This window comes from Fusarium odoratissimum (assembly GCF_000260195.1).
Source record: "Fusarium odoratissimum NRRL 54006 unplaced genomic scaffold supercont1.7, whole genome shotgun sequence".
Classification (NCBI taxonomy): Eukaryota; Fungi; Ascomycota; class Sordariomycetes; order Hypocreales; family Nectriaceae; genus Fusarium; species Fusarium odoratissimum.
The window spans coordinates 1,259,451-1,286,012 of NW_022158693.1; the positions used below are offsets into that span (position 1 = coordinate 1,259,451).

Here is a 26,562-nt window from a genome sequence, read left to right on the forward strand (position 1 = left end):
CCCCCCCCCCCTTTTACCTCAGCCGCCCAATATCTCCGCCTGACCCTGGCATGGGACCCCTAACCGTCCCGTTCCCGTTAAGATCGGATCTTATCTCTGTTCAGCGAGTAAGGGGATTCAATGTCATCATCTCGCTGCCCCCACCACCCGGCGTCCTCCATCCACCTCGAGTTCCATCCCACTCATTGTGACTCGCTGCGACATACCTCTCTACGTTGTCAGGCGAGCAAGTGACCACGCGACTAGAACTCTACAAGCTCAAGTGCTTGATAACTCGGGCTATACGGGAGCTATCCAACGCGTACGCATGCGCTCCCTTGGCGGCTCAACAGTCCTGAGCTGAAGCTATATTCGACGACTCTGCCACTATCCGAAGCGACGTCTATCGTTATACGTACGCCATAAGCTCAAGGCTTACCCACGACGACCTTTAACGAACAACATTGATACGTAGACGTCATGGAACGCGTTCGCAAAGCATTAGGCCGTCAATACTCATCCACATCAACATCAGAATACGAGCCTTTGACCGGTACTGAGGAAGCCACTCCTCTAGAAGGCTCAACAGTACTCGAGGGCCAACATGAGTTGCCGTTCTCGTGGATAGAATATAGTATCTTTGCCCTGCTGGGTGTCGCTATGCTCTGGGCTTGGTGGGTTTCTCTCTCTCGTATCCTGTGAATGTTGTAGTTAACGTAAAATAGGAATATGTTCCTTGCTGCAGCTCCATACTTCACAGCTCGCTTTGCCGGCGATGCTTGGATTCAGTCTAACTTTCAGTCTGCGATCTTGACCGTCTCTACTGTTACCAACCTCGGCGCGATGCTTGTTCTCACTAGTATACAGTACTCAGCATCGTACCCTTTTCGAATCAACCTGGCACTTGTTATCAATGTTTTCACTTTCAGTCTCCTGACTGCTTCTACAGTCATCGGACTAAGCGCGTCGCCGACTCTATATCTCGTGTTTCTGCTTGCTACAGTCGCTGCTGCTGCCTGGGCAGCTGGTCTCATTCAGAATGGAGCCTTTGCTTTTGCAGCCAGTTTCGGACGCCCAGAATATATGCAAGCCATCATGGCTGGACAGGGCATTGCCGGTGTCCTCCCCCCGGTCGCGCAAGTTTTTACCGTGCTTGTCTTCCCCCCCGAGAAGGACCAGAACACTTCTATCAAAGAGCCATCTCCTGAAGATGGACAGACATCAGCTTTTGTCTATTTCCTCACCGCCGTGGTCGTGTCAGTTGCTGCTTTGCTGTCCTTCGTCCCATTGGTTCGCCGCCATAACCATATCATTGAGAACCGCATGGTTGAGCAAATGAATGAGTCCATGCACAGCATTGAAGAGGCCGAACGTGCCGCTCGCAAGGTCACATCCCTTTGGAGGCTCTTCACTAAACTTCACTGGCTTGCCATTGGTGTGGCACTCACTTTCATTGCAACAATGTTCATGCCCGTTTTCACCGCGAAGATCCATTCCGTGAAAGAAAACTCCGGTGCTCTCTACCAGCCTTCCGCCTTTATTCCTCTTGGATTCTTCTTTTGGAATTTGGGTGACTTGGGTGGTCGTGTGGCCACGATATTACCTTTCTCCCTACGGCACCGCCCCTTTGCTCTTTTTGTTCTCTCTATTATCCGTTTTGGTATACTCCCGCTATACTTGCTTTGTAATATTGACGGACGTGGTGCCATTGTTTCGAGTGATTTCTTTTATCTCTTCATTGTTCAGTTGGTATTTGGTCTCACCAACGGCTGGCTTGGTTCTAGTTTCATGATGGCATCGGGCGAGTGGGTGGATGAAGGTGAGCGTGAAGCTGCTGGCGGCTTCATGGGGTTGTGTCTTGTGGCTGGGTTGTCCATCGGCAGCCTTTTGAGTTTCACCGTGGCCGGCGTCTAGAACGGATTACACAATATTACAATAGAAGTGGGGTTTGGCGTTTGGGTTATGAACCGCAATTGAGAAATGATGGATATCGAACATTGAGGTACTGTAGTCCTTCCTATATCTGGGTATCGGATGCAGCCAATCATGAATATACGTCATATATCAAACCGGAAACAGTACCCTTCCTTACAACAACCTTGAACCTAACGCCGCGCCCCCTGATTGATGCAACCAAACATGCCCATACCCATGCTATGCTATGCGAGCCCGCCGTCGTTGAGATGCACTGATGCAACCTTGTAATGCAAAAATAGAAAGAGAATTGCGATTCCGTACGCAGATTTGCGAGTGAGATCTCAAGGATGTCTGCCTATGGCCTTTCAGACAACCATTTCATGAGATTCCTGCAGTGTGTTAGCAGGGATGAACCAGCTGGCATCTGAAAATATGACGTGTAAGACTTACGGAGGCTCATTCCGAAATGGGCACACTTCGGCCTTTGGCTTATCCTTTCTGCCTGGCTCCAGCAGTCCCGTGAGCTTGATAGGATGTGTTGTCATCCAGTAGACCAGGGCTTGCTTGGTCATGGCTTCCGTAGGGAAATGTGCTGTTTTATTGGGGAGTGGGTGAAGGTAAGGATCTTTGTCCTTGATACCGATAATCTTTACAAACCGATCCCGCCGACGGGTCCACTCAAGAAGGCATTTGGTAGGAGGGTGGTAGTATTGCCCGTTACACATGATCCAGTCAGCGGTGTAGCACCCGGAATCGATAAGATCTTTCTCGGCTGACGTCCATCGTTTGAACTTTATGTCGGTATCCTTGAGATCGAAGTCACCAAGTCTTACGCGAAGCCGTTGTTCGGGAGGCACATCATGACCCAAATTCATCTGGACGAAACATGTGCAATCGCGAACTGTCATGGCCAAGCTAAACATTGGATCACCCTTCTCAGCACGCAGAGGTCCCCTGGTGTCAGAAAGATTCTGAAGCCACCGAAGATCACGAATAACTTGATGATCGGCAGTCTTTGCAAGGAGTTCTCGAACCATAGGATTGTTGGCCTGTGCAGCAAGTTTAGGGGCGAAACGGAATGGCGAACTGATATCGGCGGGAGCATCGGGGTTTGCGAGTGTAAGGGGACATGGCTTTTGCTCTGGCCTATGTCTTGAAGGACTCGGATCCCGCAGAAAATTGAATAGTTCCATGGCGCATTGCCGACATCGTATGGCCCCTTGGGGAGCACTTGGAGATTGATTCAACCACTTTGGCTTGAACTCAATGAGGATGCTGTTTTTGGGTTCTATCAGCAATGGTAAGCGGCTTGATAATATTAGACCCCTGTAGTGAAGACAATCGTACCAGATACTCGCATATCTTCCACCAGAAGGCCCCAGTTAGACTCCGAGATGAATGATCCCCTGAATTTTTCTTTGCGCTGATGATCTATTGACCGAAGGAAGGCGTTGAGCTGAGGAATAATATTGGTATGACGAAGTACCACGAGCCGTTGCTGGATGGCATGTGTCTTGAGAAATGGAGTGATTTGCTTTGCGTAGAATTCTTGCTGTTTTAGGTAGTTGAACCTGGCTGGCTGACCACTCGCAGGAGCTTTGGCAACACGAAGAAGCCAACCTGAACAACACATCAGCACATATATTGTGTATAACATTGGATTAGCCAACCTTTGAAATCATTTGCCCACATGTTCCCTTCTGGAATGCCCAATTCGAATACGACATTAGCAGCACCCTCACCAACCATCTTTATTGGGCGAGTTCCCATTGGGAGTCTTTTGAGACTTTCCCGAGTCCAGGAAAGGGGGACAGCGCTGCCATTGAGCATAATAGACATTTCGACAACATCTTGAGGAGTTGGCCAAACATGGTCATCTTCTGATGAAGAGAAACAAAGGTCGGGATCGGTATCAGTCGGCGTGAGCTGTCCATCGGACAGAGATGGAGTTGACATGGTGTTGATTGATGACCGGGATCGTGCAGGTAGTCTGCAAGGTACCTTCAAGCCACCGATGTCGCGCGTTTGCTGGTGGGGAAGGGAGGGGAACGTTATCAACGAGGAGGGTTGGGCTGGGCTTTAAATGGAGACCGAGAGGACGAGACGAAACTCGACAAGAAGTGAATTGGAGCAAAACAGAGCAAATGTGAGTAAGATGGATTTAGTGAATAAGGGGAGAGGGAAGGATATGAGGAGGGGTGTGTGAATATGTACAAGAAGGAGCCTTGAATCGGTGATGGCTTAACAAGAAAGAGGCCGGGTTGCAGGCACTTGCTTGGGCTTGCAGTTGCAGCTGCGCCGGCGTTGACTCGCCTGCTTCTGCCTTCTTTTCTCCTTCGAGATGGTCACGCTCTACAAATGCGTATGCATATGCATCTGCGTCTGGATCAATGTTTCTGCTTCGAGTCGTATATGTGATTGCTGTTCTGAACTCGTTTACCTTGTTTCTGCCAGTTGTAAGCGGTACAGGAACAAACGCTCGAGGTCGTTGAGATACGAATGATGGCTGGCAAGTCAAGTCGATCGTGACCAAACAAATTTGGGATAAGCACCGTCCAAAGCTATAACCCTTAAACCAAGTTAGGTTTTGCTTCAACCCGCTCGGTCAAAGTCTAATGAGGCAACACGGTTGTTTCTGTCGCCTTGTGTACGTGCAGAACATATGCATGAGACCACAAGCGACAGTGCAGTTGATGCAAATGAGATGTGATGCCTCGGGTTACACAGCAATAGAAGCTGGGTCAACGTCATGTAAGGTAGGTATGTAGTAAGGCAAAGGCAGGGTATTGTATGTGTCGAGCTGTGCTTCTTTCGACAAGGACTGCAGAATTGACAACGGCGGGTGGTGTATGGGAGGGGTGTGTTGGACAAGATGTTGTAAGGAGTTTATGTTGTAAGACTGGGCTGGCAACAATGTCTTGTCTTCATTGACTCGACTTGTTTGGCTCTCTATCAGGATAGCATCACCACGATGGTTTGCTTGCAGAGATGAACGCAAGAGTAATAATAAGTCGAGTCTGACGTTAGGACAGCAAATGGACAGACGATATGACGAAGCTCGTAACCCCTTTCCCTTAACCCTCTTGTTACGAAAGAGCCGCTGTTGGCATGATTCCTGTTGGCAGATATCTCCACCGCAACAAGACCATCTACAACTAGAGTACGGGCAAGCAAGCAAGCGGATTGGATTGGATTGGATTGGATAGCAAGTGAGCTGGAGTCTACCGACAAGAAGCAAAGAGAAACAAAACCCCGCGAGAAGCACAGGTTTAAGACGGACTGTCCAGGGTCTTTTGTTCGCCAGCGGCGGTGCAGATTGAAGTGGGTGCTCGCCCACCGTCTAAAGTACAAGCCGGAGCCTTTGGTGTCGCCTAGAAAAGTCGACGATCCAATTTGATCTGGGATGGTGACGCACAGGTTTTTAGGACCCCTCCACCCATGGGGCCGGACCCGGACTAGAGTGAGCGCCAATGCCAGTCATCGTCTCTGGCAGCAACCATGGCGAACAAGCACCGAGACGGCTCTAGCGAATCACAACTCACCGTCACACGACACCCAAGCTATTGATCCAGGCCCTTTGGTCTCTTTAGGACGTTTCCCTTGCGCACCGCCTGCAGGCTACATCTGCGCCTGCATCTGCACCTGCACCTGATGAGATACGGTCTTGGGGGGTCACTTCACTGTTCGTGGCGCCGCTTGACGTTAGTCCATGAGCTGGGGCTGCAATGATTGACGATTAAACGCCGAGGCTTCGTGGGGTTTGAATGCCGTTTAAGTTGAGGCCCGCTGGCATCAATGCATCGCAGAACACCAGGAACAATAGATGGGCTTTTGTACCCTGGATGCTTCAAGGCCTGATTAACAACGGTCAAGGCTCAATAGCGGCCAAACAAGGCACGCACGTCCAAATGATTGTCCATTTTAGTCAAAGTGGCATCGTGCTCTCTGGCAACTTTCCTTGCCCCAGCCGTACGAGGCCACGATGTGTGTCCACGGTTCAGGCCCTGGTCCTGGTCCCTTGCACCCTGGCGCCCCGCTATCAAAAGGCACTGTGGAACCCTGGATTTCTATTTCCATTCGCGCAGAACAACGAAACAGAATGACAACAGCGCTGACAACGGCTGCCGACAGCGCAGGATATGGAGAATATCGGCAGCGTGGCACGCCTATAGATGTCTCTGAGCCGCCGCCACGGATGACTCAAACCGCGCTGTTCAGGCCTCCGTCGTCGCAACTGGCTGATGGCCCATCGACGACTTTGGGGCTCAAGCACACACGCGCTCATCCAGTCTATCGGTCTCGCCGGCTGATGATGTCACTCGACCTGGCGGTGATGCATTCTTACCCTGATTGTGCTCTGTCGTTGGCGGTTGAGAAATTCAACGAGACAATGCTGGCGACGATCACGGGACCGTGTGCATGCAAAATGACTGCATTCCTTCTCTCAGTTCTGTTTCTGTTCGGGCGTACCACGAATAAGCGTCGCTGAAGACAATGCCGGGCTGCTGGGATCATCAGCGTGGAGTAGCTAGTGCATGCCCTAAGGAGATCGTCCAACGTTTCTACCCACGCTGTTAAACTCGCACGTGGAGATCCAACTCGTTCGTTGTTTGAGCTTTGATCCTATCAATGGACCATTTTGAGATAAATCTGAGCTAGCACGAGCAAGTAGGCAAATAAGGCAACACACGAAGCTTGCACCTGTGACTGCGCTAATCACGAATGCTTCGATCATTACGGTTTTCTTTACTTACGGGAAGGATTCTCGCTCAGTGTGCCGTTGTTCATGGTTACATGTGTGACAGCCTATCGAACCGATGTTTACGACTGAAGGGAGGGAGACAGATTCGGAGAATATCGAGTGCGGAGGCTGGCGTTACACAAAGCATCTGCTTGTGAAACCCCAGTGATGAGTTCCGGCAAGGCACAGCACCACAGAGGTGCCCTTTTGAGCTGAGTTGACATGAAAGCAACCAATATGTATCCTGGTCGGCTGTCAGGTGGACAAGATTCATAGTCTCACCAAACTGGTCCCTTGCATGACAGTGGAAGGTGAGTCGTCCTGGTCCTTTGTTTCTGGCTGTGATGGTGTAAGGCGAAGAAAAACTCCAGATTGATGAGGTGGTATTGACAGAATACCACGATAATCACTCTATAACAAAACATTCACGATAGAAGAAGTAGAAGAAATCGATTACTGAAAATGAATGTCAGAACAATTCGCCTGCTGATAAGGGTAGCGTGTCATTGAGACACGCATTAAGTGAGGTACCAAATTCTTTGACTAAAAATGCTCATGTAAGTCTGAGACAATTTCCATAAACTGGCTCCAAGAGTCTCTTGGTTTGCGAGCATCGCATCGTGGGGAAAGCTTTGCAGCTTATCACTGTCCAGCATCACACATGACCAGATAACGCTTGGAAACCCATCTCCATAGGTAGTGCATGAGTTCTGCTAATCTCTGCCGACAGTCAATCGTAGAGATACATGCCACTTATGGTTGCCCTTCCGTTCCTACCCGGCATTATCACCCTTTTTACTCCCGGTCACCCTTCTCGGGGCCGGTTGTTGGAAGTGCTTGCATATTGGAGGCCAGGGGGAGAGGAAACAAAGAATAAGCAAGGTTAATGTTTCGCTCATCAGGCAAGTATAGATTAATAAACGATACTGTGTCGGAAGGGGAAGTGTTATTTCCATCTTAAATCTCTTCTTATACAGCCTCTAACGACGGTATTCATACGAAGAGTTGGGTATTTGTCTTTCCTAATGAGGGGGAGGGGTCGGCATTAAGGTCAGTATCTGGCCGGTGGGTTCGGAGGACTCCGGGAAGAGCCGCTGGTCCGTGTTTTCGTGAGAATAGAATCAACATGCAGCAGATGAACGTTTTGGGCGATACCCTAAGGCACAGCATTACTACAAGGAGACGATTTTTGTTCTTTCAAGGGTCTTTGGTCAGCAAGATGCTCGCTTCCCCAGAAAGTGAGGATGAACGTCGAACCACCTGATGCGGAGGTCGTTCCACAAGACATCTTTACCAGAGCGCAGGATATAATCATCTGATTGTGACGACGCCTTTTGGTGAAAACAAATTTTGTCTGTTGCGCGTGCTCGCATGAAAAGCATGGGGTAGACAGCGCATCAGGAATTATACAAAGTTGGCACGTCTGCGCGTTTCTTCACGTTGGCCGCACACAAATGATTCCCCCGACAGACCAATTGATGCACCCCCTCACATTGCATTGAAGCTACCAGCGAGCCCCAAGCTGCTTTTCGCTTTATATTGTTTTATATCCCTCTGCATTAATTCGCATTTCAACTATAACCTCGGAAGTCACGCAGCGTCTTCGGAAACTGTGGATCTGGTATCGATATTCCTTGTTTTCCCTCCGGACTCCGTTCTCCCTCCGTACGGGGATACGGACGAATCTTTTGGATCGTAGTTAAGGCAGCTTGGACCATCTGAAACTTGACCTACAGTAGTCACACATTCTGCTGCATTAACAACTCACAATGCAATAGACTCCATATTATCAAACCAACCTACACCGAATTTTGCATCTCACCGCTAGAGTATTTTTACTACCCCGGCCACCTACAAATATCCATCACAAACTACCTGATATTGTACATTTTGCGACCTGACCTGACGTGTTCTTCTCCGTACAACGGTTAGAAATACCGGGTCAGAACCGTCTTTTACTCCCGCAGCCGATTAACGAGCCAACCAGATTGCATTTAATCAATACCGGGTTGCCAAACGTTTCGCTTCGCTTCAGCTCCTCTAGGACCAGATCCAGGCGTCTCAGCATTGGGTTTTATCAGTGGTTTCGCTGCCATTACCCACTAAATTCTGCCTTGGACACCAGTCAAATTTGAAGCCTTTAAGCCCTTAGAAAGAAAAAAAAATTGCTGCAGTGCAGCTCCGAGCTCCCCACTTCAGACATCCTCTCCCAATCATCCTGAAGCTGTTTGCCCGGGGAATCCTGTAGCGTCATCCCCACGATCCGCACTCCTGGGAAATCCTATCCTGTCCAGCCGTCTCAATTCCTTCTCGCTTCATCACCGGATTCCTTCTAAACCTCACGTCGCTGCTGCCGCCCTGGGTGCTGTCCACAATTCTCTTGAAGTGCACTCCTTCCTTGAGTACTTCTGGCAACTAATCACGCCGACCGACGAGACCCGAAGCTATCCCACACTCGCTCGCTCATTGTTTTCGCCTCCCAATCTCCATCACGCACGCGCCTCAGTCCCTTCTTCCCGCCGTCCTCGAGCTTTCGTCACAGCTGCCGATTTGCCGGCACTTCAGTACTTCCTCCATGATCACGGGAAGGTGATTGCCATTTCAACATGGCCTTCAACTTCAACTGGTCGCCGCTAACCGCGGACGCCGACTTCTACCGTCGTGCGCGCGACCTTTTAACCAAGGCCCTAAACAAGAGTCCGAAGCCGCCTATTATTGTCGATGATATTCTTGTCAGCGAATTCAACCTTGGGACCGTACCGCCCGATCTTGAAATATTGGAAATTGGTGACCTTGCAGAGGATAGGTTCCGGGGCATCTTCAAAATGACATATTCTGGTGATGCTTTCCTGACCCTCAAGACACGAGTCCAAGTAAGTAATCTTTTTACTTCCATCTTGGAGGAATCCAGTCATGCTCTGTTGTTCAATTCTTTCCTGAGCTTTGGGGACAATTGCCGAAGCTATATTCCACTCATTGCACATTTTTCTAACACGCCCGTTGTCGAGCTTGACGCGGATCGCCATCCCTTAACCTTCAAGCTATCACAACATCAACAACCGCCCACTATTCCTCTCCAAGTCTCAACCTGCACATTGCTTTATTGCATTGTCGATGCAACCTTCTTTGATTGCGACAATGCGCATTAAACCCCTCCCTCCCCCTGCCAGAATCCCTTGGTCTAAGCGCCCTACCGATGATTTCATCATTGCAATCCCATTGACACTAACATCACAACCTCAGGCAAATCCTTTGAATACATATCTCTACTCTAAACCGACTTTCACATCTCCTCAACCGTTGGCCGCCGCTTCTGGCCTAACAATTCCACTCTCGATCACATTATCTGATTTCAAGCTTTCTGCTTTCATCATACTGGTCTTCTCAAAACAAAAAGGACTAACCCTCGTCTTCCGAAATGACCCACTCGAATCCCTCAAGGTATCCTCTACCTTCGACTCGATACAGTTCGTTCGCGATTACTTGCAGAGAACAATTGAGCAACAACTACGCAACTTGATGATGGATGAATTACCGGCAATTATTCACCGACTGTCTCTTCAATTATGGTGTCCTGATCAGGCCAACAAGGGCACTGAAACACCAGCTGAGAAGGAAGACGAAGCTAGCGTTGACCCTCTGGCCAGCCCTCCTTTAGATCCCGTGGATGCCAATGGCAATCTCCTCGATCCCAATGCTATTTCTGAGCTCACGTTGAATGGAAGTGGAGAAGTCCAGTCACTGTTTTCTCAGAAGAATTTGTTGCGTCTTGCCGCCTTGACCGATTCGCATCGCACCTTATCACTCTTCACTCCCGGTATTCGAGATGTGGTCTTCCGTGCTTGGACAGGTTATGGAGAACGATCAGAAACGTCTACGCCCCTGCTTTCGACGCCCACTCTCACCAAGACCATGTCATTCCACGCAGGCAATTCGACAACATACACCTTTTCAGATACAGCGAGCAACGCACACGGTCACCTCCCATCTCGCCCTTCACTCATCAGTATGAATTCGGCAACGAACGGGAGATCCCTTGGGGCAGGTCGATCACGGACAGGGCGCAAGAAGAAGACACGCGTGGTGAATTTGAGGCGTACCAAATCAGAAGTTACCACCCCAGAGACTGGCAGTGAAGCGTCAGATACGGCATCTGTCGATGTCCCTCTATCTGAGCCCATGATTGACGAATCAATCCCTGAGGAGACTGAGTCGTCTATCATTGCTGAGGCATCCACACCAAATAAAGTTCGCTTTAGAAGCGCGGGTGAGGCAGGACGTCCCTCAGTCATGGCCACTCTTGAGGAAGCTCGGAGGATGGGCTCCCCACTCAAGAACGCTGTTGAACCCTCAGAATCTCAGAACTATCCATCGATCGCTGCTATCACTTCTGAACTGAAGTCCGAGAAGGGCAAATCTCCTGGATTGGAAAACCAAAGCATTAGCTCAGAGACTTCTTCTGTCATCCTTGAACAAGCTTGGATTATGAAGATGGCTGGCGAAATTGCCAAGCGAGTTTATGACGAGAAGAACAGGCAACGTAGCCCTTGGGACGAGCGTGAGGACGCACCACCACCAGCATACGAAGCTGCTACTCAGTAGCGGAAAAGTCACATATGTCAGCACATACAACTATCCTACTCTCGTTAGCATTCTATTTGTTCATTCTTTTTAGGCAGGCGCTGGAGTTTGGAAACTTCGGGCTGAGGAAATGGCCTGGAGGAAGCAATTTTTTATGTTTTTTTTTTGTGTCGTTTGGTGGCGTTGGAAGAGCCAGGGCGAAGGGTAAAATAGGTGTGCCTGGTCATGAGTTCTGACCGGACAGGTTTCAGAGGGGTGGTACTGTTTTTCGTCCTCTATTTCTATGCCACGACACAGTTGTCTGTTTGGACTGGTCGATAGCCCCAGGGGGGTTGACTCATGACGATGTCAGAGTCTTTACAATGTTATTTACAAAATGATAGGCGAGACAGGCGGGGTTTAGACGGTCAGAGAGATCGTTGGGGTATCTAGAAGATATCATGGTATCAAGACCAAGGAACGAGGAACGAGGCTAGTGTTGGTTTTATATAACCGCGTAGTACTCGCAAAACAACTCCAATTCACATTCGATAAACAGATCATGGCTTCTTAATGATTTGATTGAACTAGAATGTGCCATAGAAGATGTGCTTATAATCAAATAGGTATCAATACGCTTCGTGGCGAGTAAAGGGCTGTCTTATCTGAGCACCAACCTCTCTATTATGCGTTCTTAGCTTGATCCCCAGACATGGCTACACCGCGCTCTCGAGCGCACTCAGGCGAGCCTGCTGCAGTCTGCTTGAGACCCCTGAAGAGCTGACTGCTTCACATATGACGTGGCATCTCATGGACATGCTTACATGATGGCCAGCCTCGTCCCGAAGCCACACACAGGTTCTTCGTACCCAGGTGCCTGGTGTAATGTGTGGTACTTGAAGCCTCGTCTTAGCTGTACTGTTCGCTTTCGCTCTGCTTGCGAGACTTGATTCTCTTCCGTCTTGATTTCTTGTGCGTGACTCGGCCATCATTCTATGACTTGGCTGCGGCAGCAGCAGCCTGATTCTCGCCCTTTAATTTCGCAAGTAGTTCTTCTTTGGCTTTGAGCTCAGCAAGTATCCTTTTGGCCATATCCTCAGCTTGTGTCTGCGCATCTGCTAGCTTGCGTATCTCGGCCGCCTCCGTTTCTAGACTGAAAGGCTGGCCTGGTCGGTTGTGCGCTGGTATCATCGCCGAATGCTCCCAGACCTCGTTGCTGTCAGTGGGGAAAGGCGGCGGCGCGCGCGTCTTCCCTTTGCCCTTGCCACCGCTCGGCTTCCATCCCTTAGGTACGGCGCCTTGGGTGAGGAGGTTATAGAAGACTTCGTAGGGTTCGTTGAAGAGCTGTTCTTCGTAGCTCCATGCGCGGATCTCGCCATTCGAAGCGATCATAGCTTGCTTCTCTTCTTCGTTCCGGCCGTAGGGATGTAAACGGAGATAATGGTATAGTGTCTGGGGCTTTTCCCCCGAGTCGTTGACATAGTAGAGTTTGATCGTTATGTCAAACTCACCCCAACCTGTCTCTTCGACTACAAAGGGTTTTCCGGGTTCGCCTTCAACCACTGTTTTCCGTTAGCATCAGCATGTGCAAACAAGGAAAGCCATCTCCTACTTCGTACATAATTAGGGATAGACTCATGAAGTTTGAACTGAACCCGACGCAGCCAGTAGGTAATATCGGTATCGTCGAGACCTTTGACGAAAACCTGCCATGAATGCGTATGGGTGTCAGGGACACCTGCTGGTCGCGGGTTCGTGTCGGAGAAAGGCTTCGCTGTGCTCCCAACGATAAAAGGCCGACGGACTTGCGTGAGCTTAACACGCTTCCCAAGTTGATTTTGGGGCGCCATGTTGTTTTCGCAGGGCTTTCAGCTATTTCTACCGAAATTTTTGTTACCGCGAGAGTATTTTGATGTTGAGAATATTACCAGAAAATACCTACCTAGGTGAGGTTTCACAAAGAGTGGCAAAGAGTCAGCCTCGTAAGACTTGATCAACTTACGCCGCAGTGGCGTGGCCAATAATCGTAATGCAGCCACATCGGGTCTTCAGCCTTGTGATTCCGATGATGATTTCATTGATTCCACCTTACCATCGATAGCTGCACGGCAGGCTGCCAGTGATTGAACTAGAAATTCGATTAGTGCATCACAAAAACATTATCCTCTGTTTTTCCTATTTACTGAAGTTCTTTATCCGCAGCTTTCCGTTTCACATACCTCGATCTACCAGAATCATTCCACCATAGCTCTGAAGAGCTTTGACATCGCACGACTTTTACACGAGCATCACGATGTCGGCCTCAAAGAAGCTTGTTGTTTGCGGAGGGACCGGTTTCTTGGGCTCTCGTATCTGCAAATATGCTGTAGCTCGAGGATGGGATGTAACCTCCATCAGGTATAACCCACATCTATCACAATCTCAAGAGACGAACTCATCTTGTTGCACAGCCGTTCCGGTGACCCTCGGTGGGACACTATCAGCGCCTCGGCTACACCTCCGTCTTGGGCACATAAAGTGAGCTGGGAGCGTGGTGATATTCTTCGTCCGGCTACGTATGCTCCATTACTCAATGGCGCTGACTTCGTGGTACACAGCATGGGCATCCTCCTAGAGGCTGATTACAAGGGTGCCATCTCAGGCAAGGAGCCCCCCATTGCTGGTCTCCAGAAAGCTTTTGCACCCGTTCGTGATCGAGGTGTGGACCCTTTGGCTAAAGGACAAGGCGAGGACATCAAGCCTCCAAACCCCAAGGATCAATTCACATATGAGATTATGAACCGCGACAGTGCAGTCACATTGGCTAAGCACGCGGTTGCTGCTAAAGTGAACGCATTCTGCTACATCTCTGCTGCAGCAGGTGCTCCTGTTCTCCCTCAACGATACATCTCAACCAAGCGAGAGGCCGAGATCACCATTGCCAGCAAGTTCCCAGAACTCAGAGGTCTTTTCATCCGCCCTTCTTTCATGTTTGATAGTTCACGCCCGGTGACAATGCCTCTGGCTGCAATGGTTGGCCTTGGCACAGCCTTCAACGGTCTTACAGGCAACTACTTTAAGACTTTCATTGGTGCGGCGGGAGTCAAGCCTCTGAAGGTTGAGACTGTGGCGGAGGCGGTGGTTGAGGCCCTGGGCGATGAGACCATCAAGGGTGCCATCGACGTGCCAGAGATTGAGGAGTTGGCGAGCAAAGCCTGGAGAAAAACCATGCTGTAGGATATTGCGTGGTATTGTATTAAAAGCAAAGACGCTGGACTGTATAATACTCGACTGGACCAAACCCTAACTTAATATCTTGTTCGTTTCAAATCATTGTTCCTCGTTCAAAGCTATCCCTGATCTCTGCGGTATACTTGTTGTAGAACCGCGAGAGCTTCTGGTTGAACTGCTTATTCTTTTCGTTGATGTATGTCACATCGCCATCGTCCCCGTTCTGTGCCATCCTCTCCTTTCTCTTCTTCAGTCTTTGTTCTTCTGCTCTCTGCAGGTCTGCCACCAAGCGGTCGACTGCTGCCTTGTCTGGCTTGTTTTCAGCAAAAGTCGTAGAATCGGCGGTAGAGTAGAAGGAGCCATCCTTATCCACCGCAATGAGCTCGCCATCCTCGGTCTCAACAATGTCTAGTCCGCCCGATGCCGCTGCCTTCTCAATGAGGGCCTTCTTGTCTTTCTCGTATTGTTCCATATTCATATCGATGTTCTTGAGCTGTCGCTTATATATCTTGTTCGCTTCTTGTGTATGGTCGGCAAAAGCGTTGTTGTCGCGACGAGTCGTCTTCTTCTTGAGGCGTTTATCCCACTTCTCGCTCTCATCGACGGTCCAGTCCCATGCGCGCTTTCGCTCGAAATCTCCACCCGCTTCCTCCACGTCTGCCTTGAGTAGTTTGTGAGATGCGATCGCATGTTTCCGATGTAGGGCGGTAATTTGGCTGGGATCTGTGGCTAGCCTTTGCGATTCGAGTGTCGCCTCTTTCAGGTTTTTCTCCGATGAAGTCTTTGCTCGCGCTTGAAGGGCCTTGAACCGAGCCAGGCGATCTTGGGCTTTGGACATATTGTCAACGTTCATCTGTTGCGCCTCGTCCTTCTTTTCAGTAGGAGAGGGAGCCATGGTATAATTTGCGTCGAGACGGTGTGGCTATAACTGATGCCAGGGTTGGCAGAAGAGTAGCCTTTCGGGTTGGTTGAAGGAAGAAGATTGACCCAGCTGCTGAGAGATCTTGAGCTGATATTTGTACTGCTTGGTTAGGGCAACAATTGCGTCATTGATGCAGATAAGCCTTGTCTGATTTTGACCACTGTTATGTCAAAGATTATAGGGGCCTTGTTGTTTACATTATTGTTATTTGAAGTTGAGACCCAGTTTAGATCACTTGATTTCGCTGTTTCTATCCTCATACGCAAGGCTAATGGGTCACGTGCCCCACCACCCTTGGTTTGAACCAATCAAACCTGCACAAAACTCAACACTGAGAGCTGCTCGTTTATAAAGCAATTGCGTCCTTGAGGCAGATACCCTTAGATGGTTTTCGTACAGTTATGCTGGAGGGGAAGAGGTTATCAAATATAACAATTGTAAGCTTTCTTATGCTTAATAAGATTTTATTCAGAAAATCTTTTGAAATCCATAAATTTCAGTACCAAAATACCAATCTAGCAACACACAGAGGGTGCAGTCAATAGGATACACAATAGGTGTTTTGTTTTTCAACACAGCATAAAACAGGGCGTTATACACTATACCGGAAGATACAATAATCTTAATATTTATTCTCAGTAAATATAATTGATAATACATATACTTACCTTAAAAAACAGCTTGACTAATACACATATACGAAGGGTTCTTTAAAAATAGTGGAGAAAGCCAGTTTTGGGGTGCCACTAGGGCGAGCACCTGCCTAAAGGATGTCCAACCTGGCACCAAAATAAAGTCCGGGCCGTTAACAGCAGGGGTCCTTCTCACTTTGCGGGGGACGTAGGATTACGTCTCAAGGACATTGAAAACATTGCCCTTCTTGCTGAAGAAGTAACTCGCCATCTCTCTCTCTCTCTTTTGCATCGATATTCACCCCAAGTCGCGCGCAGCGGCTCACAATTATTCCGCCGTCGATAACGAGCTAAGGTACCTTAGCACCCATCTTAGTCGCATCTTTGTTGGACTCTGGTACTCCCTTGCCAAAATGCAACGCCGAGCAGCTTCGACCGCGCTTGATGCTGGGAAGACAAAGAGCAAGATGTTTTTGAAAAATGAAACGAGGTGGGGAGAGACATACTATGTTGTTAACAGGTGGCCCGAAACTCCCAAGCTACCTGAAGAACACGAATACTTTCGGATCAACGACCTCCTTCTCGATCTAGACGATATATTTAGCAAACACGTCCGACCATCTTCAGAAGAGGACGAAGAGCGGGCACTCAAGAGATGGTCTCGAGATAACAAGCGAGATGATGTTCGGTGGAAGCTTCACAGAATGGAAGCTTCACTCACCTGGTCACGCATAAAGTCTTTTGAAATGCACTCGGAACCATCTAGCTCTTGGCGACTCGGAAGCCATGACATTTTCTCCGCAGCTCTCCGAGCCCCATCACCAGCTCCACTGATCGACTCCTCAAATAACCAACAAGGATCTGCCAATAATGCAACTGCGGAGAGAGAGCCCAACAAACTCCACCTCATCAGCTCAAACAATGGCATTCCAAAACAAGCCTTGGAGGACGATTCATCACTCTTGCGCTGGCTTCAATCGCGGACGCAATTGTCATGGTCTGGGCAATACCCAGCCGTCTCTCCGTCTCATTCAGGTCAGCTGTCAGCAGCGCTGAGGAAGCAAGACTCACTCACTAGCCTCCGTAGGCTAGTATCACAATACTTGTCAGTTGAAACCAGCGCCATCTCATTTCACCAACTCAAAAGCCCGGGTCAAGAAAAATCAACAGAGAATTTATCTTCAGATCTTCGCAATGCGTGTGAGAACTTCTTGAAGCAAGACACTCTACAGAATAAGCATGATGTTTTGGTGTTCCTCGGTAATCTTGGCCAACGATTGACAGCTAGGGGAGATCACTTGGGAGGCCCTTTATGTGGGCTTGGATTAAGACTCTCAGCAGAAATCTGCAAGCCCACAGCCTCCAAGAGATATTTTCAAATTGGTCTTCAAACTGGTTACTGGACCGGCAGTAACCAAGGATTAATAGACATCCTCCACTGCCTCGAAACCTACCAATGCCACTTCAACAGTGTTTCGCAACCCAACGGCCTTGATCTGTATGGGCGGCAGGAACTCCTAGAGTTATTACTTGGTCGCAGCAGGACTCACAACCATTCCGCTCTGTCTCTTATCAATGCTTGTCTACGTGGGTGTAAACAGGAGACAGCATTCGAGGCTTATCGAGCTTCCATCCTCCTGGTTGGTCATTTGGGTATGGTCGAGTGGCTTAATCAAGAACAACGGACATCAGCAGCAATAATTCAGAGACTAGCCCGCAGCAGCAATTCGAAAGATAAGAAACGTCAACTAGAGGCAATCCTAAGCGAAGCTTTTGAGTCTGCAAAGAGTATAGCCGACACTTCAGTTGTGGCACAGAGCCATGATGCAGTTCTAACAGATCCCAGCCTGGCTGGCGATGTGTGCGAAGAAAAAGACGGGAATCAGTATTGTCCACCTTAGACACTTACATATAAATTAGACCCCTGAGAAGGTACAACTGACAGCTACATGAAAACTTTATTTAAATTGTGTGATGATCTAATATGAGTGTTTATTATCAAGAAAGCCATGAATTTGCTCTTGGCCTTTTTCTTCCCTGATCTCAAACTCTCTGTCACTTTATAAAAGAAACGGTTGGATGGCAAAATCCGTGTAGGACCAGAACTTCCACTTGGATGACGGCTTGTGTCTCGTCTTGAAAGATGGTTCCCGATGAGTGGAAGGGTGAGACGAGGTGCAGGGGACGGAAGCTGCAGTCCAATAAGGGATCACCAGTGGAACCCTGAATTGACTACCGAGCTGATGGTCTCCTTTCCTCTATACGTACATACCGTAGCATGTAGGTTGGTAAATATGTATGCATATTATCAGCCCAGATTGGCCCCACAGAAATAGGACTCATCTTCAAGTCTGGCCATCCAGATCATCAGGATGTCCTTGATAATCTGAACTGAGTAGATTCGAAACAAAGTGACGAGCTCTGGCAAAATGAGTAGTGGGTGCCACCCTGTTCAGCCCTAGGAACCCTCCTTTGCTGTGTGTTCCGAGTCTGCGTCTGAGCTGAAATGCGAGCCCGTAGCACAACTGGATATTCCTATCGTTTTGACTTCTCTAGCTGCATCCAGCTCCTTGGTTCGTGCGAATCATGATCCGCGCTGGCTGTGCTAGCAACGCCCGCCCCTACCACCAGCAGGTTGGGCGCATCCGTCGTCTCACCACCAAAGACCAGCTGGCCAGCAGGAACATCAGAGTTCTGTGCTCTGAATGGTGTCCGCGAACCTTCCTCCCGCATGGATACCCGCTACTTGGGCTGTCCTTGACGCTGTGGATGCGTTTGAGGCGTCGACCTGGAAAGTCTAGACCTCGCAAGGTCAGCCCCGGATATCGTCTCAGCCACCCTCATCTGCCGTTACGCTTATTTGGCAGTGGAAAGAAAAACACGAGATTGGTTTCGCTGCCCTGTACAGCCTTCGCCAGCCCATGTATTTCTGGCCCCCGTGGATCCGGCCAGGCCCCTTGCTCATGATCAGCAAGTGTTGTCTGCCTTAGACTACTCGGAGCAGGCGAAACGAGACGAGACTTAGCAGTTAGCACTGGGGCTGCCGACTTTTCCTCCCTCTTCATCACCTCCGCGATTACTCTCCCTTTTGACGACGATTGCCCAGGTCCCAATACCTCTTCGTTCCTCGCGGTTCGTGATCAGCCAACAGGCCGGGAGAGAGTGTGTAAATGTAGCATCAAGGCGGCAGCCATGATACGGATCTCAATCTCTCCAGCCAGCCAAATTCGCCAGGGCTTGGTTCTTCTATTCTTATTGTTCTCTTGCGTCAACCTCACAGTGCAACAACGAGATCCCATATCAAATTTCTGTCGAAGATGGGGTCATCAGAGTGCTGTGGTTGACGACAAACTTTACATTGGCGGAGGATTGGTTACATATGATGGTAGTTCTGGAACACCACAAAACTTCTCCAGTATGCGAACCCTACTCAATCTCTCACATTCGAGTAACGAGATTTCGTCCAAGTAATGTCGCCGGCCGCTTATTGACCAATACTCGTATAGACCCCTACTTTATCTACCATGATCTCAGCAAAGTAGCCAGTTCAGGCATGCCCCAACCATACGCGAACCTGAGCAAGAACTCGACGGTTCCCGACGTAAGTGGTGGAATCTTCTGGCCCGATACTATCAACAAGAAGATTTATCTCTTTGGCGGCGAATTCAATGGTGTAACCCCTTGGGACTTCGACCTTTATGCTTACGATATCATAAATGATGAGTGGGACAACATGGGAGTCTCTAGGACAGACGATGTTGTCGGGCTCAGTTATGGAGCTGGTTTGTCCATTCCGGATCGCGGAGAGGCCTACTACTATGGCGGATGGATGAACAATGCGACCGACGCGAACTGGGGTGACGCTCCCCAGATACCAACATCATACCTACTGCGATATGAGATGGATACAAACAATTGGTCCAACGACACTGGACCTGACGATATTGGCCGCGCCGAGGGTGTGATGGTTCATATCCCTGCCGGAGATGGTGGTATGCTTGTTTACTTTGGCGGAATCAGAGCCGCCAATGATGGTGGTTGGGAAGGTCAACCAATGGATCAGATTATTCTCTATGATGTTCTGAGCGGGAAAAGTTATTTCCAAAATGCAACGGGTGATGTTCCAGAATCACGTCGACGATTTTGCGCAGGCGCTACGTGGACCAAGGACCAGTCTTCTTACAATATGTGAGTGTATTATCATCAACTTAAGTGCCATCATATACTGACCATGCTCAGTTATTTATATGGGGGAGCTGGCGAGGAGCAGGGAAGTTCTGGATTTGATGACATTTATATCCTGACACTCCCTACCTTCACATGGATCAAGATGTATCCCGAAGGAAACGGAACTGGGGATTACCCTCATCACAGTTTTACCTGCAACGTTGTGAACGAGGCACAGATGTTGATTCATGGCGGTTTCTTCCCCCTGACAAATGACTGCGATGTTCCGGACCAATGGGGTTTACACGACATGTCCCTGGGGCGACAAAACAAGGACAAGTCGCCCTGGATGCTGTACGATCCCGAATTGACTAAATATGCTGTCCCCACTGACATCATTTCAGTTGTGGGAGGAAATCCTACTGGCGGAGCGACCAAGACAGCACCAGCCGATGGCTTCGACCACCAAGATCTGAAAGCCCTCATGACGCGGACGGCGTCGGCAGGATCAAGGACTGCAACCCGAGATGTATCTGGCCCTACTGAGACTGCAGATCATGAAAGTGGAGCGACGTTATCAACTGGTGCGATTGCAGGTATCGCAGCCGGCGGAGCTGTAGCTCTTATTGCCGTGCTCGTGACTTGTTTCTGCCTCATCCGAAAGCATCGACGTCGGCGGGAACGTGTTGGATCACAACAGCCGATGACTCAATCCTACGACTACCATCATCCCCAACATCCATCTTTCGCCTCAAACCAACCTTCCCCTAGCCCTTGGAGTCCACAGTCATCGAATTTCACCCCTTCAAGCCCCGTGGGCTACACGGGCCCGCAACTTGCCCAGTCATATTCAGGACCTCCCGTAGAACTGCCATCTGGGCATCCCGAAGACTCATCTTACGTTTCACCACGTACAGAGTCAGTTTCGGCGGTTGAACCCAAATATGATGCAAATGGAAATCTATGGGTTCCCCAGGTGAGCATGATGCAGATCCCGGACCAAGGCCATTCCCCCGGAAGTCCTCCATACTACGACGGCACGATGGTTTCTAACTCATCGAAGAATGGGCCAGAGTATTTCCCACCCGGTACGCCGCAGGAACTTGCAGCAGAACGTCGCACTTCGTACGTACCTGGGCAACCAGTCCACCAGACGTATTATCATCCATGACTGGTGTTTCTTAAAGACAAAACAAAAGCCTCTCCTTTTGCCGAGGATATAGGCTGAATGTATTGAATTTTCTTAATGTCGGATTACGAAAGCAGGGGTTAGGAGTATTGGGAGGGAACGGCATAACCAAGCAAGCGGGATATTTGATGGTACACCAACTTCGGCACTCCAGGGTCATATTCATTCCCTCGTAGGTCATAAATATAAGTAATTGTCTTCCTAAATAGTAACTTCTTTTCGCAAGAAATGAAGGCAGGATGAATCTATCATCAGTACATAGGTTTGTCCATTATGCAATTCGACCTCGGTGTCTTAGTTGTGACTCTGATGTGAATGTCTCGTTTTTGTGCTCACGATAAGGTAGCTTGAGGTACAATGACCAACCAACTACCAACCTGGTTCCAGTCCGTAACAACCTATGCGAAACGCGCACTCAATCACAGAGTTCGATTCGGTTTATGTCAGATCACTGAATATCGGCGGAAAGGGGCTATGGCATTGTTATCTAGTAACCCCATGTCTGTACAGTTTCATTCTGCCATCGAGCCATCGAGCCCTTAATGAGCAAGGCGGTCATGTCAAGATTGATGATGATCTTCCGTAAACCGTCTATCTTCACAGATTCGTGATACTTCATCGTCGGGATTCGGCATCTATGCTACCACAACGGAATCGTATAAGACTTGCCAACGGGTTGCTACTTCAGACATGAAGTCACTTAGCTGAGAGGAAAGAACATTAGAATTAGAGAGTAACAAGTGAGTCGTGGCGCGTTCACGTGAAACGAGAGGCTCTGTACAATCAGAAAGCCAATTGTAATGGCTGCTTAATCTTCATTCACCGCTTCGTTAGCAGTCACAGCTGTCATGACTTCTCAAGGTCTCAGCCGATCCTGTCACATCATGGCAGATGGTGCAATTATGATCCACCCAGCGGTGGTAGTCTCCTTGACATTGGCAAGATTGGGTTCTCTACGGGCCTCGATCTATTTTATCATGGCTAGGTAGTGAGGATTGTCTCTCAATGTCTTAACCCTTGAATGGGAACACCGGATGAGATCTTGAAGCTTCCGATTCGTGCTGCATTGGTCTCGAAAGGAGAGGCTATTGCAGTTTATTAGTTCACGTCTTGAACAAAGTCTATTCGAATAGAGAGGTTCATCTGACAAACCAGCAAACCGAATGCTGAGTAGAATCTCTTCACCTAACATGGATAGCAAGCCAAGTCGCGAGAGATCAGCCTGATGAAGACCATTATTTCTCTCTCAAGTCTCACTCATACTTCTAGTATTCCAGGTGTGGTGTACATTCATAAGCCATCGCTTTTAGAACTAACACGATTCACCACCGACCAACCTCTCTGGTTGTGTAATATCATTACTCTCTGGCGCATGAAATGATACCATAGTCTAAACCCTTCTCTGTACAATGATCCTGTATTAGATTTTGTCTTCGGGCCGCCGAAGCTTTCAGCCTACGTACAGTAACCAAATGCAGGCTATGGTGTGACGTGACGTGATGAGACGAGCGTAATCCTAGGCTGTTGCAGCAAAGGGTTGATAGTGTCATAATGTACCGCCTCATAGATTTACATTAGCGAAGTACCGAATGCACTCGATAACATGGGGGCTCACGCTTCGGTCGTGCACCGAAGTGACGATAGACTGTGTGATCTACATTGAAGAATTGGACTAAGGGCACAGAGTCCCCTCGCGATAGCAGCCCGCCTATTCCTGTCGTCGATAACGCAAGAGAAGGACTGGAGAACTATGCATGGAGTCATATCTATTGGCTAGGTCTTTTGAGGTCCTACGGCGCGTGCTCAACTTTTGGTCCCTTGATCGCCAGCGTGGGGTAGTTTAGTGGGATGGCGTAGACACAAAGTTAGTTATCAGGCACGGTGCGGTGCGGAGGATCAACAGCTAGGCTACCGCCCTAACAGCTTCACCCCCATCATGAATTTCACTTGTGAGGAGGGACAATGACAGTTGAGAAATAGGCAAGCACGAGGTCCCTACCCTTAACCAGAGGGGTCCAGCTACATGCGGTCGATGAGTAGTTACAGGCTCGTCATAAAAGTAGTGTATTTGGGTGGTTGCATGGGGACAATACCCTGTAATCCCGGAGACAGTTAAATCATTATCAATGAAAGGAGATAAGCTTGGTACGCTGCGACAACCAGGAGGTCTTGGTGTGTCTGGACAAGCTTACCCATGTCAAATAGGTCTCTAGTTGACTGGAAAAGTCATATAAACCTCAATACAGTATCACCAACATCCATACCAGGATCACACGATAACAAAACCTCAAGACGGTCATCATGGTGTGGTAGGCTGAGATCGACAAGATTTCCGCTGCACAACGCTGGCCTGAGCTCAAATATATTTGACTGATAAGGCGGTTAATTGTGTACGAAATATTATTAAATCCTCATGAATTATCGTATCCACTTTGAACAAAATCTCGGATGACATCGATAAAAGCCGAGCCATAGTATGATGTCTGATGCTTGAACACTTACCCGATACCTGGACTTACATAGCATTACTTTTAGAGAGTACCGATGAAAGGCTATGTATGTCCGTTGGCTGAAGAAGGGTTGATTCCTTTTTCACGACTAACAAATCTGTACTGGACCATTTTCTTTGCGCCGAAGCTATCCGACCGAGCTTGAACTTGAACCAGCGTGCGAGAACGACTGGCCCGTGTGTCCAAATGATGCGATCAAATCGTGACTGGGATCATGGGTCTTTGATAAACCGCTCTGGATTGGGCGGCAATGAACCTGTCACAGTGACGCAGCAGCTTGGTTCGAGAACACCGTAAAGAGAAGGACGCAGAAGAGGAAGAAAAGAAATCATCCATCTCCTTGCTTCGTGGTGTATCCATTGGCTCTAATACAGCTGCGAAGGAGCTGCTAATAATAAAGCGACTCCGCAAGACCGAAGCGTCGTGGGCTGTTGGTGAGCCTCAAGTGGAGTCTCTTGACCTTGAAGGTGAAAAAAAAAAAAGACGGTTCCTTACATGAAATACAAACCTGGACGCAAGGCAAGCAAAAAATGCCAACCGAGAGATACCTTGACTGCCTCGCAGGTGAGAAGTACCAAACGAGCTAATTGGCTTGTCATGGTACGCTTGAACCCGAATGAACATCAAATACGACCCTGACGGACCATGGAAGGTTCCATATTCTCATCGTTATAAGTGGCAGCTATGAATGTATTATTTTGTCTGCAGCATCCATTGAACATCCAAACTGTGACCAGATTTGACTACTACAATCAGGGCTCTTAGAGATTTGGCACTGATGGGCCTCATTTTGACAGGACCGTTGCATCTAACTCCCCTTATCATGCCATTGCAGTCACAAGCCCCGGATTAGCGGGAGTTATCAAGAGGAGCCGGCCAACGGAATCAGTTCCTAGGCCAAGACGAAACGCACGATGTGAGGTCAATGGAGCCCGGACATGCTGGCATTGAAGTTCCCCACATCCCACGCGGCTTCTCAAGCCTAGGTGCCTCTCTGATTGCCGTCGACAGCGGTCAAGGTGCAGTGTAACAAAGAGCCCTTTACGCATCGAAATGCTCGATGAATCCAATGCAACGAAGCAGTAGCTTCGGGGCCGAGTTCAATGGAGCGAACTGTCAACGTGCGGAACTCATATGAATTTAGTTTGATATAGGTCCACAAACTGACTCAGCTGAGTATCTCAACCCCCAGATAGAGCCTCTAGTTGCGGCGTCGATGGACCGGACCCCACAGACTAATTCCTCCATACCGGGGAAACAGCTTGATACGATAAGGCACTTTGCCAAACTGGTGAACCGTTCAATCAGAGAGCGGGTCAGGGCAGCACTGCTAATGACCCTCGATCAGCCGATAGCGGATGGTCAAGAGGCGGAGGCAATGACAAGAGTCAAGACCCTTGCGAGAGACCATGAAGAGGGGAAGCTGGTGAATTGTAACTTCAGCGCCTGTCCATCACGACGGGGCTCCGGCCTCCGGGCTCGGTCGTTGCAGGCGATGTTTCGGGAATGCAGCATAGCATAACACTGTTGCCTCATCGACTTGGTGTTACCTATATGCGCTTGTTTCAATGCGTGATAACGCAGCGCATAATAGAACGAATCGAGAAAATCGACACAGGCTTCGTGGACTTTACGTAGGTCCTCCTACAAGCTGAGTGAGTGTTTGGATAGTGGAGTCCTTGGCTACCTTTGGTTAGACATGACAGAAGCTTGGGGCGGTGGACTAGTGCGAATCTAACGATGGTCCTACTATCCAGTAATACCGGCAGGCACCTTGAAGGCTCTGGGTAGATTCGACCACATGGGTTGGAATACTCATCATGGCAGCCATGGGCATAATGAACTACGTAATCTCCACTGTTATGTGTCAAATCTTCACCAGGTTAGCATGTGAGGACCACTGCAGATCGATGACTGCCACACAACCATGCATGTTTCCCCTTGGAAGCACCACATGGTTTGTTTGATAGGCGGTCTTATCAATACCTTTTGCTTCTTTCTCGGGGACTTTTTTCCACGCGTGTACCACCCATTGGATGTTAAGGGATGCACATCATCAGGGCAGCTAGAACTTGAGCCCCTCCTTGGCTTAGCGGCCTTCTTCCCGCACATACAAGATGTGCCGGCCCGCGAAGCTTTCGGGAGAATCACTTAGGAAGAACGTCATTTAGGGTGGGCACCAGAAAACCGGATTAGCGGTATGTCAGGAACAAGACTGACTTCTGTTGCGTAATTGATGGAGCGTTGCGATGCAATTGCTCCAGAGTCCGACAACACACATATCGAGACAGCGAAACGTGCCTCGTACGGTGGACAAGACAAGCTAATAAGTTCCATAGCTTGGGGCCTATTGTGGGCTTTGTGGCTGGTGCCTGAAGCTGCAGTACCTACCTGGTAGGCCAGTAGGTAGGGGTCAAGCAAAGACTTCTTGCTGCCTACCATCCTGGGCGAGTTTCCTCAGTTCAACTCGCTCAGGCAAAGAAAACCTACTTACCTCAGGTGAATTCAATCCAGACTTAGTCACCTTGGACTAATTTATTTTGACACCTTGCCAATAAGGTGAGGTCTGTATCGTTACCAATTGTGCCATAGCATGGTGTGCCATCGTCACCTGCCCCCCATCCTGGCAGCCGAGACTCGATGGCAACCAAAGCGACTATGAATTGCTCTCAACTTTCCGCAAGCAACCCCACTTTTTCTTTTCTTGAACCCTTGAAGAAAGACCCTTTGGAAGG

The 26,562-nt window shown here is 49.1% G+C and overlaps 10 protein-coding genes across 17 annotated transcripts; 7 read left to right on the forward strand and 3 right to left on the reverse strand.

The window, feature by feature from the left end:
- The first annotated feature begins 84 nt into the window (after nucleotides 1-84).
- On the forward strand, nucleotides 85-2,210 carry FOIG_05710 (uncharacterized protein). The gene is made up of 2 exons (XM_031204460.1): nucleotides 85-653; nucleotides 705-2,210. The coding sequence occupies exons 1-2, from the start codon at nucleotides 460-462 to the stop codon at nucleotides 1,891-1,893; spliced, it is 1,383 nt and encodes a 460-aa protein (XP_031066289.1). The 5' UTR covers nucleotides 85-459; the 3' UTR covers nucleotides 1,894-2,210.
- FOIG_05711 (uncharacterized protein) lies at nucleotides 727-7,049 on the reverse strand. Of its 3 annotated transcripts, XM_031204462.1 has the most exons (5): nucleotides 6,651-7,049; nucleotides 3,567-6,401; nucleotides 3,244-3,516; nucleotides 2,347-3,184; nucleotides 1,771-2,285 (listed from the first exon to the last, which is right to left on the reverse strand). In XM_031204462.1, exons 2-5 carry the CDS (start codon nucleotides 3,850-3,852, stop codon nucleotides 2,252-2,254), a joined length of 1,431 nt encoding a protein of 476 aa, XP_031066291.1. In that variant the 5' UTR covers nucleotides 3,853-6,401; nucleotides 6,651-7,049; the 3' UTR covers nucleotides 1,771-2,251. The 3 variants fall into 3 exon arrangements, with proteins under 3 accessions (XP_031066290.1, XP_031066292.1, XP_031066291.1); XM_031204461.1 differs by having other exon boundaries at nucleotides 727-2,285; nucleotides 3,567-7,049; XM_031204463.1 differs by having other exon boundaries at nucleotides 727-3,184; nucleotides 3,567-7,049.
- On the forward strand, nucleotides 5,609-7,146 carry FOIG_05712 (uncharacterized protein). Its single transcript, XM_031204464.1, has one exon. It carries the CDS (start codon nucleotides 5,879-5,881, stop codon nucleotides 6,383-6,385), a length of 507 nt encoding a protein of 168 aa, XP_031066293.1. The 5' UTR covers nucleotides 5,609-5,878; the 3' UTR covers nucleotides 6,386-7,146.
- A 775-nt stretch (nucleotides 7,147-7,921) lies between these two features.
- On the forward strand, nucleotides 7,922-11,827 carry FOIG_05713 (mitochondrial distribution and morphology protein 34). Of its 2 annotated transcripts, XM_031204466.1 has the most exons (3): nucleotides 7,999-8,564; nucleotides 8,625-9,510; nucleotides 9,881-11,757. In XM_031204466.1, exons 2-3 carry the CDS (start codon nucleotides 9,244-9,246, stop codon nucleotides 11,237-11,239), a joined length of 1,626 nt encoding a protein of 541 aa, XP_031066295.1. In that variant the 5' UTR covers nucleotides 7,999-8,564; nucleotides 8,625-9,243; the 3' UTR covers nucleotides 11,240-11,757. The 2 variants fall into 2 exon arrangements, with proteins under 2 accessions (XP_031066294.1, XP_031066295.1); XM_031204465.1 differs by having other exon boundaries at nucleotides 7,922-9,510; nucleotides 9,881-11,827.
- Nucleotides 11,828-12,190: 363 nt separating this feature from the next.
- Nucleotides 12,191-13,047, reverse strand: FOIG_05714 (protein AF-9; the record flags this gene model as incomplete). Its single annotated transcript, XM_031204467.1, has 2 exons — nucleotides 12,191-12,759; nucleotides 12,810-13,047. 2 exons carry the CDS (start codon nucleotides 13,045-13,047, stop codon nucleotides 12,191-12,193), a joined length of 807 nt encoding a protein of 268 aa, XP_031066296.1.
- A 204-nt stretch (nucleotides 13,048-13,251) lies between these two features.
- On the forward strand, nucleotides 13,252-15,560 carry FOIG_05715 (uncharacterized protein). Its single transcript, XM_031204468.1, has 2 exons — nucleotides 13,252-13,594; nucleotides 13,648-15,560. The coding sequence occupies exons 1-2, from the start codon at nucleotides 13,491-13,493 to the stop codon at nucleotides 14,411-14,413; spliced, it is 870 nt and encodes a 289-aa protein (XP_031066297.1). The 5' UTR covers nucleotides 13,252-13,490; the 3' UTR covers nucleotides 14,414-15,560.
- Nucleotides 14,502-15,302, reverse strand: FOIG_05716 (pre-mRNA-splicing factor SYF2; the record flags this gene model as incomplete). The annotated part of the gene is made up of 1 exon (XM_031204469.1): nucleotides 14,502-15,302. One exon carries the CDS (start codon nucleotides 15,300-15,302, stop codon nucleotides 14,502-14,504), a length of 801 nt encoding a protein of 266 aa, XP_031066298.1.
- Nucleotides 15,561-16,032: 472 nt separating the features above from the next.
- On the forward strand, nucleotides 16,033-17,970 carry FOIG_05717 (uncharacterized protein). The gene has a single exon (XM_031204470.1). The coding sequence runs from the start codon at nucleotides 16,375-16,377 to the stop codon at nucleotides 17,860-17,862; it is 1,488 nt and encodes a 495-aa protein (XP_031066299.1). The 5' UTR covers nucleotides 16,033-16,374; the 3' UTR covers nucleotides 17,863-17,970.
- A 290-nt stretch (nucleotides 17,971-18,260) lies between these two features.
- FOIG_05718 (uncharacterized protein) lies at nucleotides 18,261-21,869 on the forward strand. Of its 5 annotated transcripts, none has more exons than XM_031204472.1 (4): nucleotides 18,261-19,376; nucleotides 19,468-20,149; nucleotides 20,201-21,104; nucleotides 21,192-21,869. In XM_031204472.1, the coding sequence occupies exons 1-4, from the start codon at nucleotides 19,154-19,156 to the stop codon at nucleotides 21,297-21,299; spliced, it is 1,917 nt and encodes a 638-aa protein (XP_031066301.1). In that variant the 5' UTR covers nucleotides 18,261-19,153; the 3' UTR covers nucleotides 21,300-21,869. The 5 variants fall into 5 exon arrangements, with proteins under 5 accessions (XP_031066301.1, XP_031066304.1, XP_031066303.1 ...); XM_031204475.1 differs by having other exon boundaries at nucleotides 19,430-20,149; nucleotides 21,192-21,609; XM_031204474.1 differs by having other exon boundaries at nucleotides 19,430-20,149; nucleotides 20,201-21,609.
- Nucleotides 21,870-23,618: 1,749 nt separating this feature from the next.
- Nucleotides 23,619-25,107, forward strand: FOIG_05719 (uncharacterized protein; the record flags this gene model as incomplete). The annotated part of the gene is made up of 4 exons (XM_031204476.1): nucleotides 23,619-23,626; nucleotides 24,101-24,261; nucleotides 24,724-24,948; nucleotides 25,020-25,107. 3 exons carry the CDS (start codon nucleotides 23,619-23,621, stop codon nucleotides 24,855-24,857), a joined length of 303 nt encoding a protein of 100 aa, XP_031066305.1. The 3' UTR covers nucleotides 24,858-24,948; nucleotides 25,020-25,107.
- Between the last annotated feature and the right edge of the window lie 1,455 nt (nucleotides 25,108-26,562).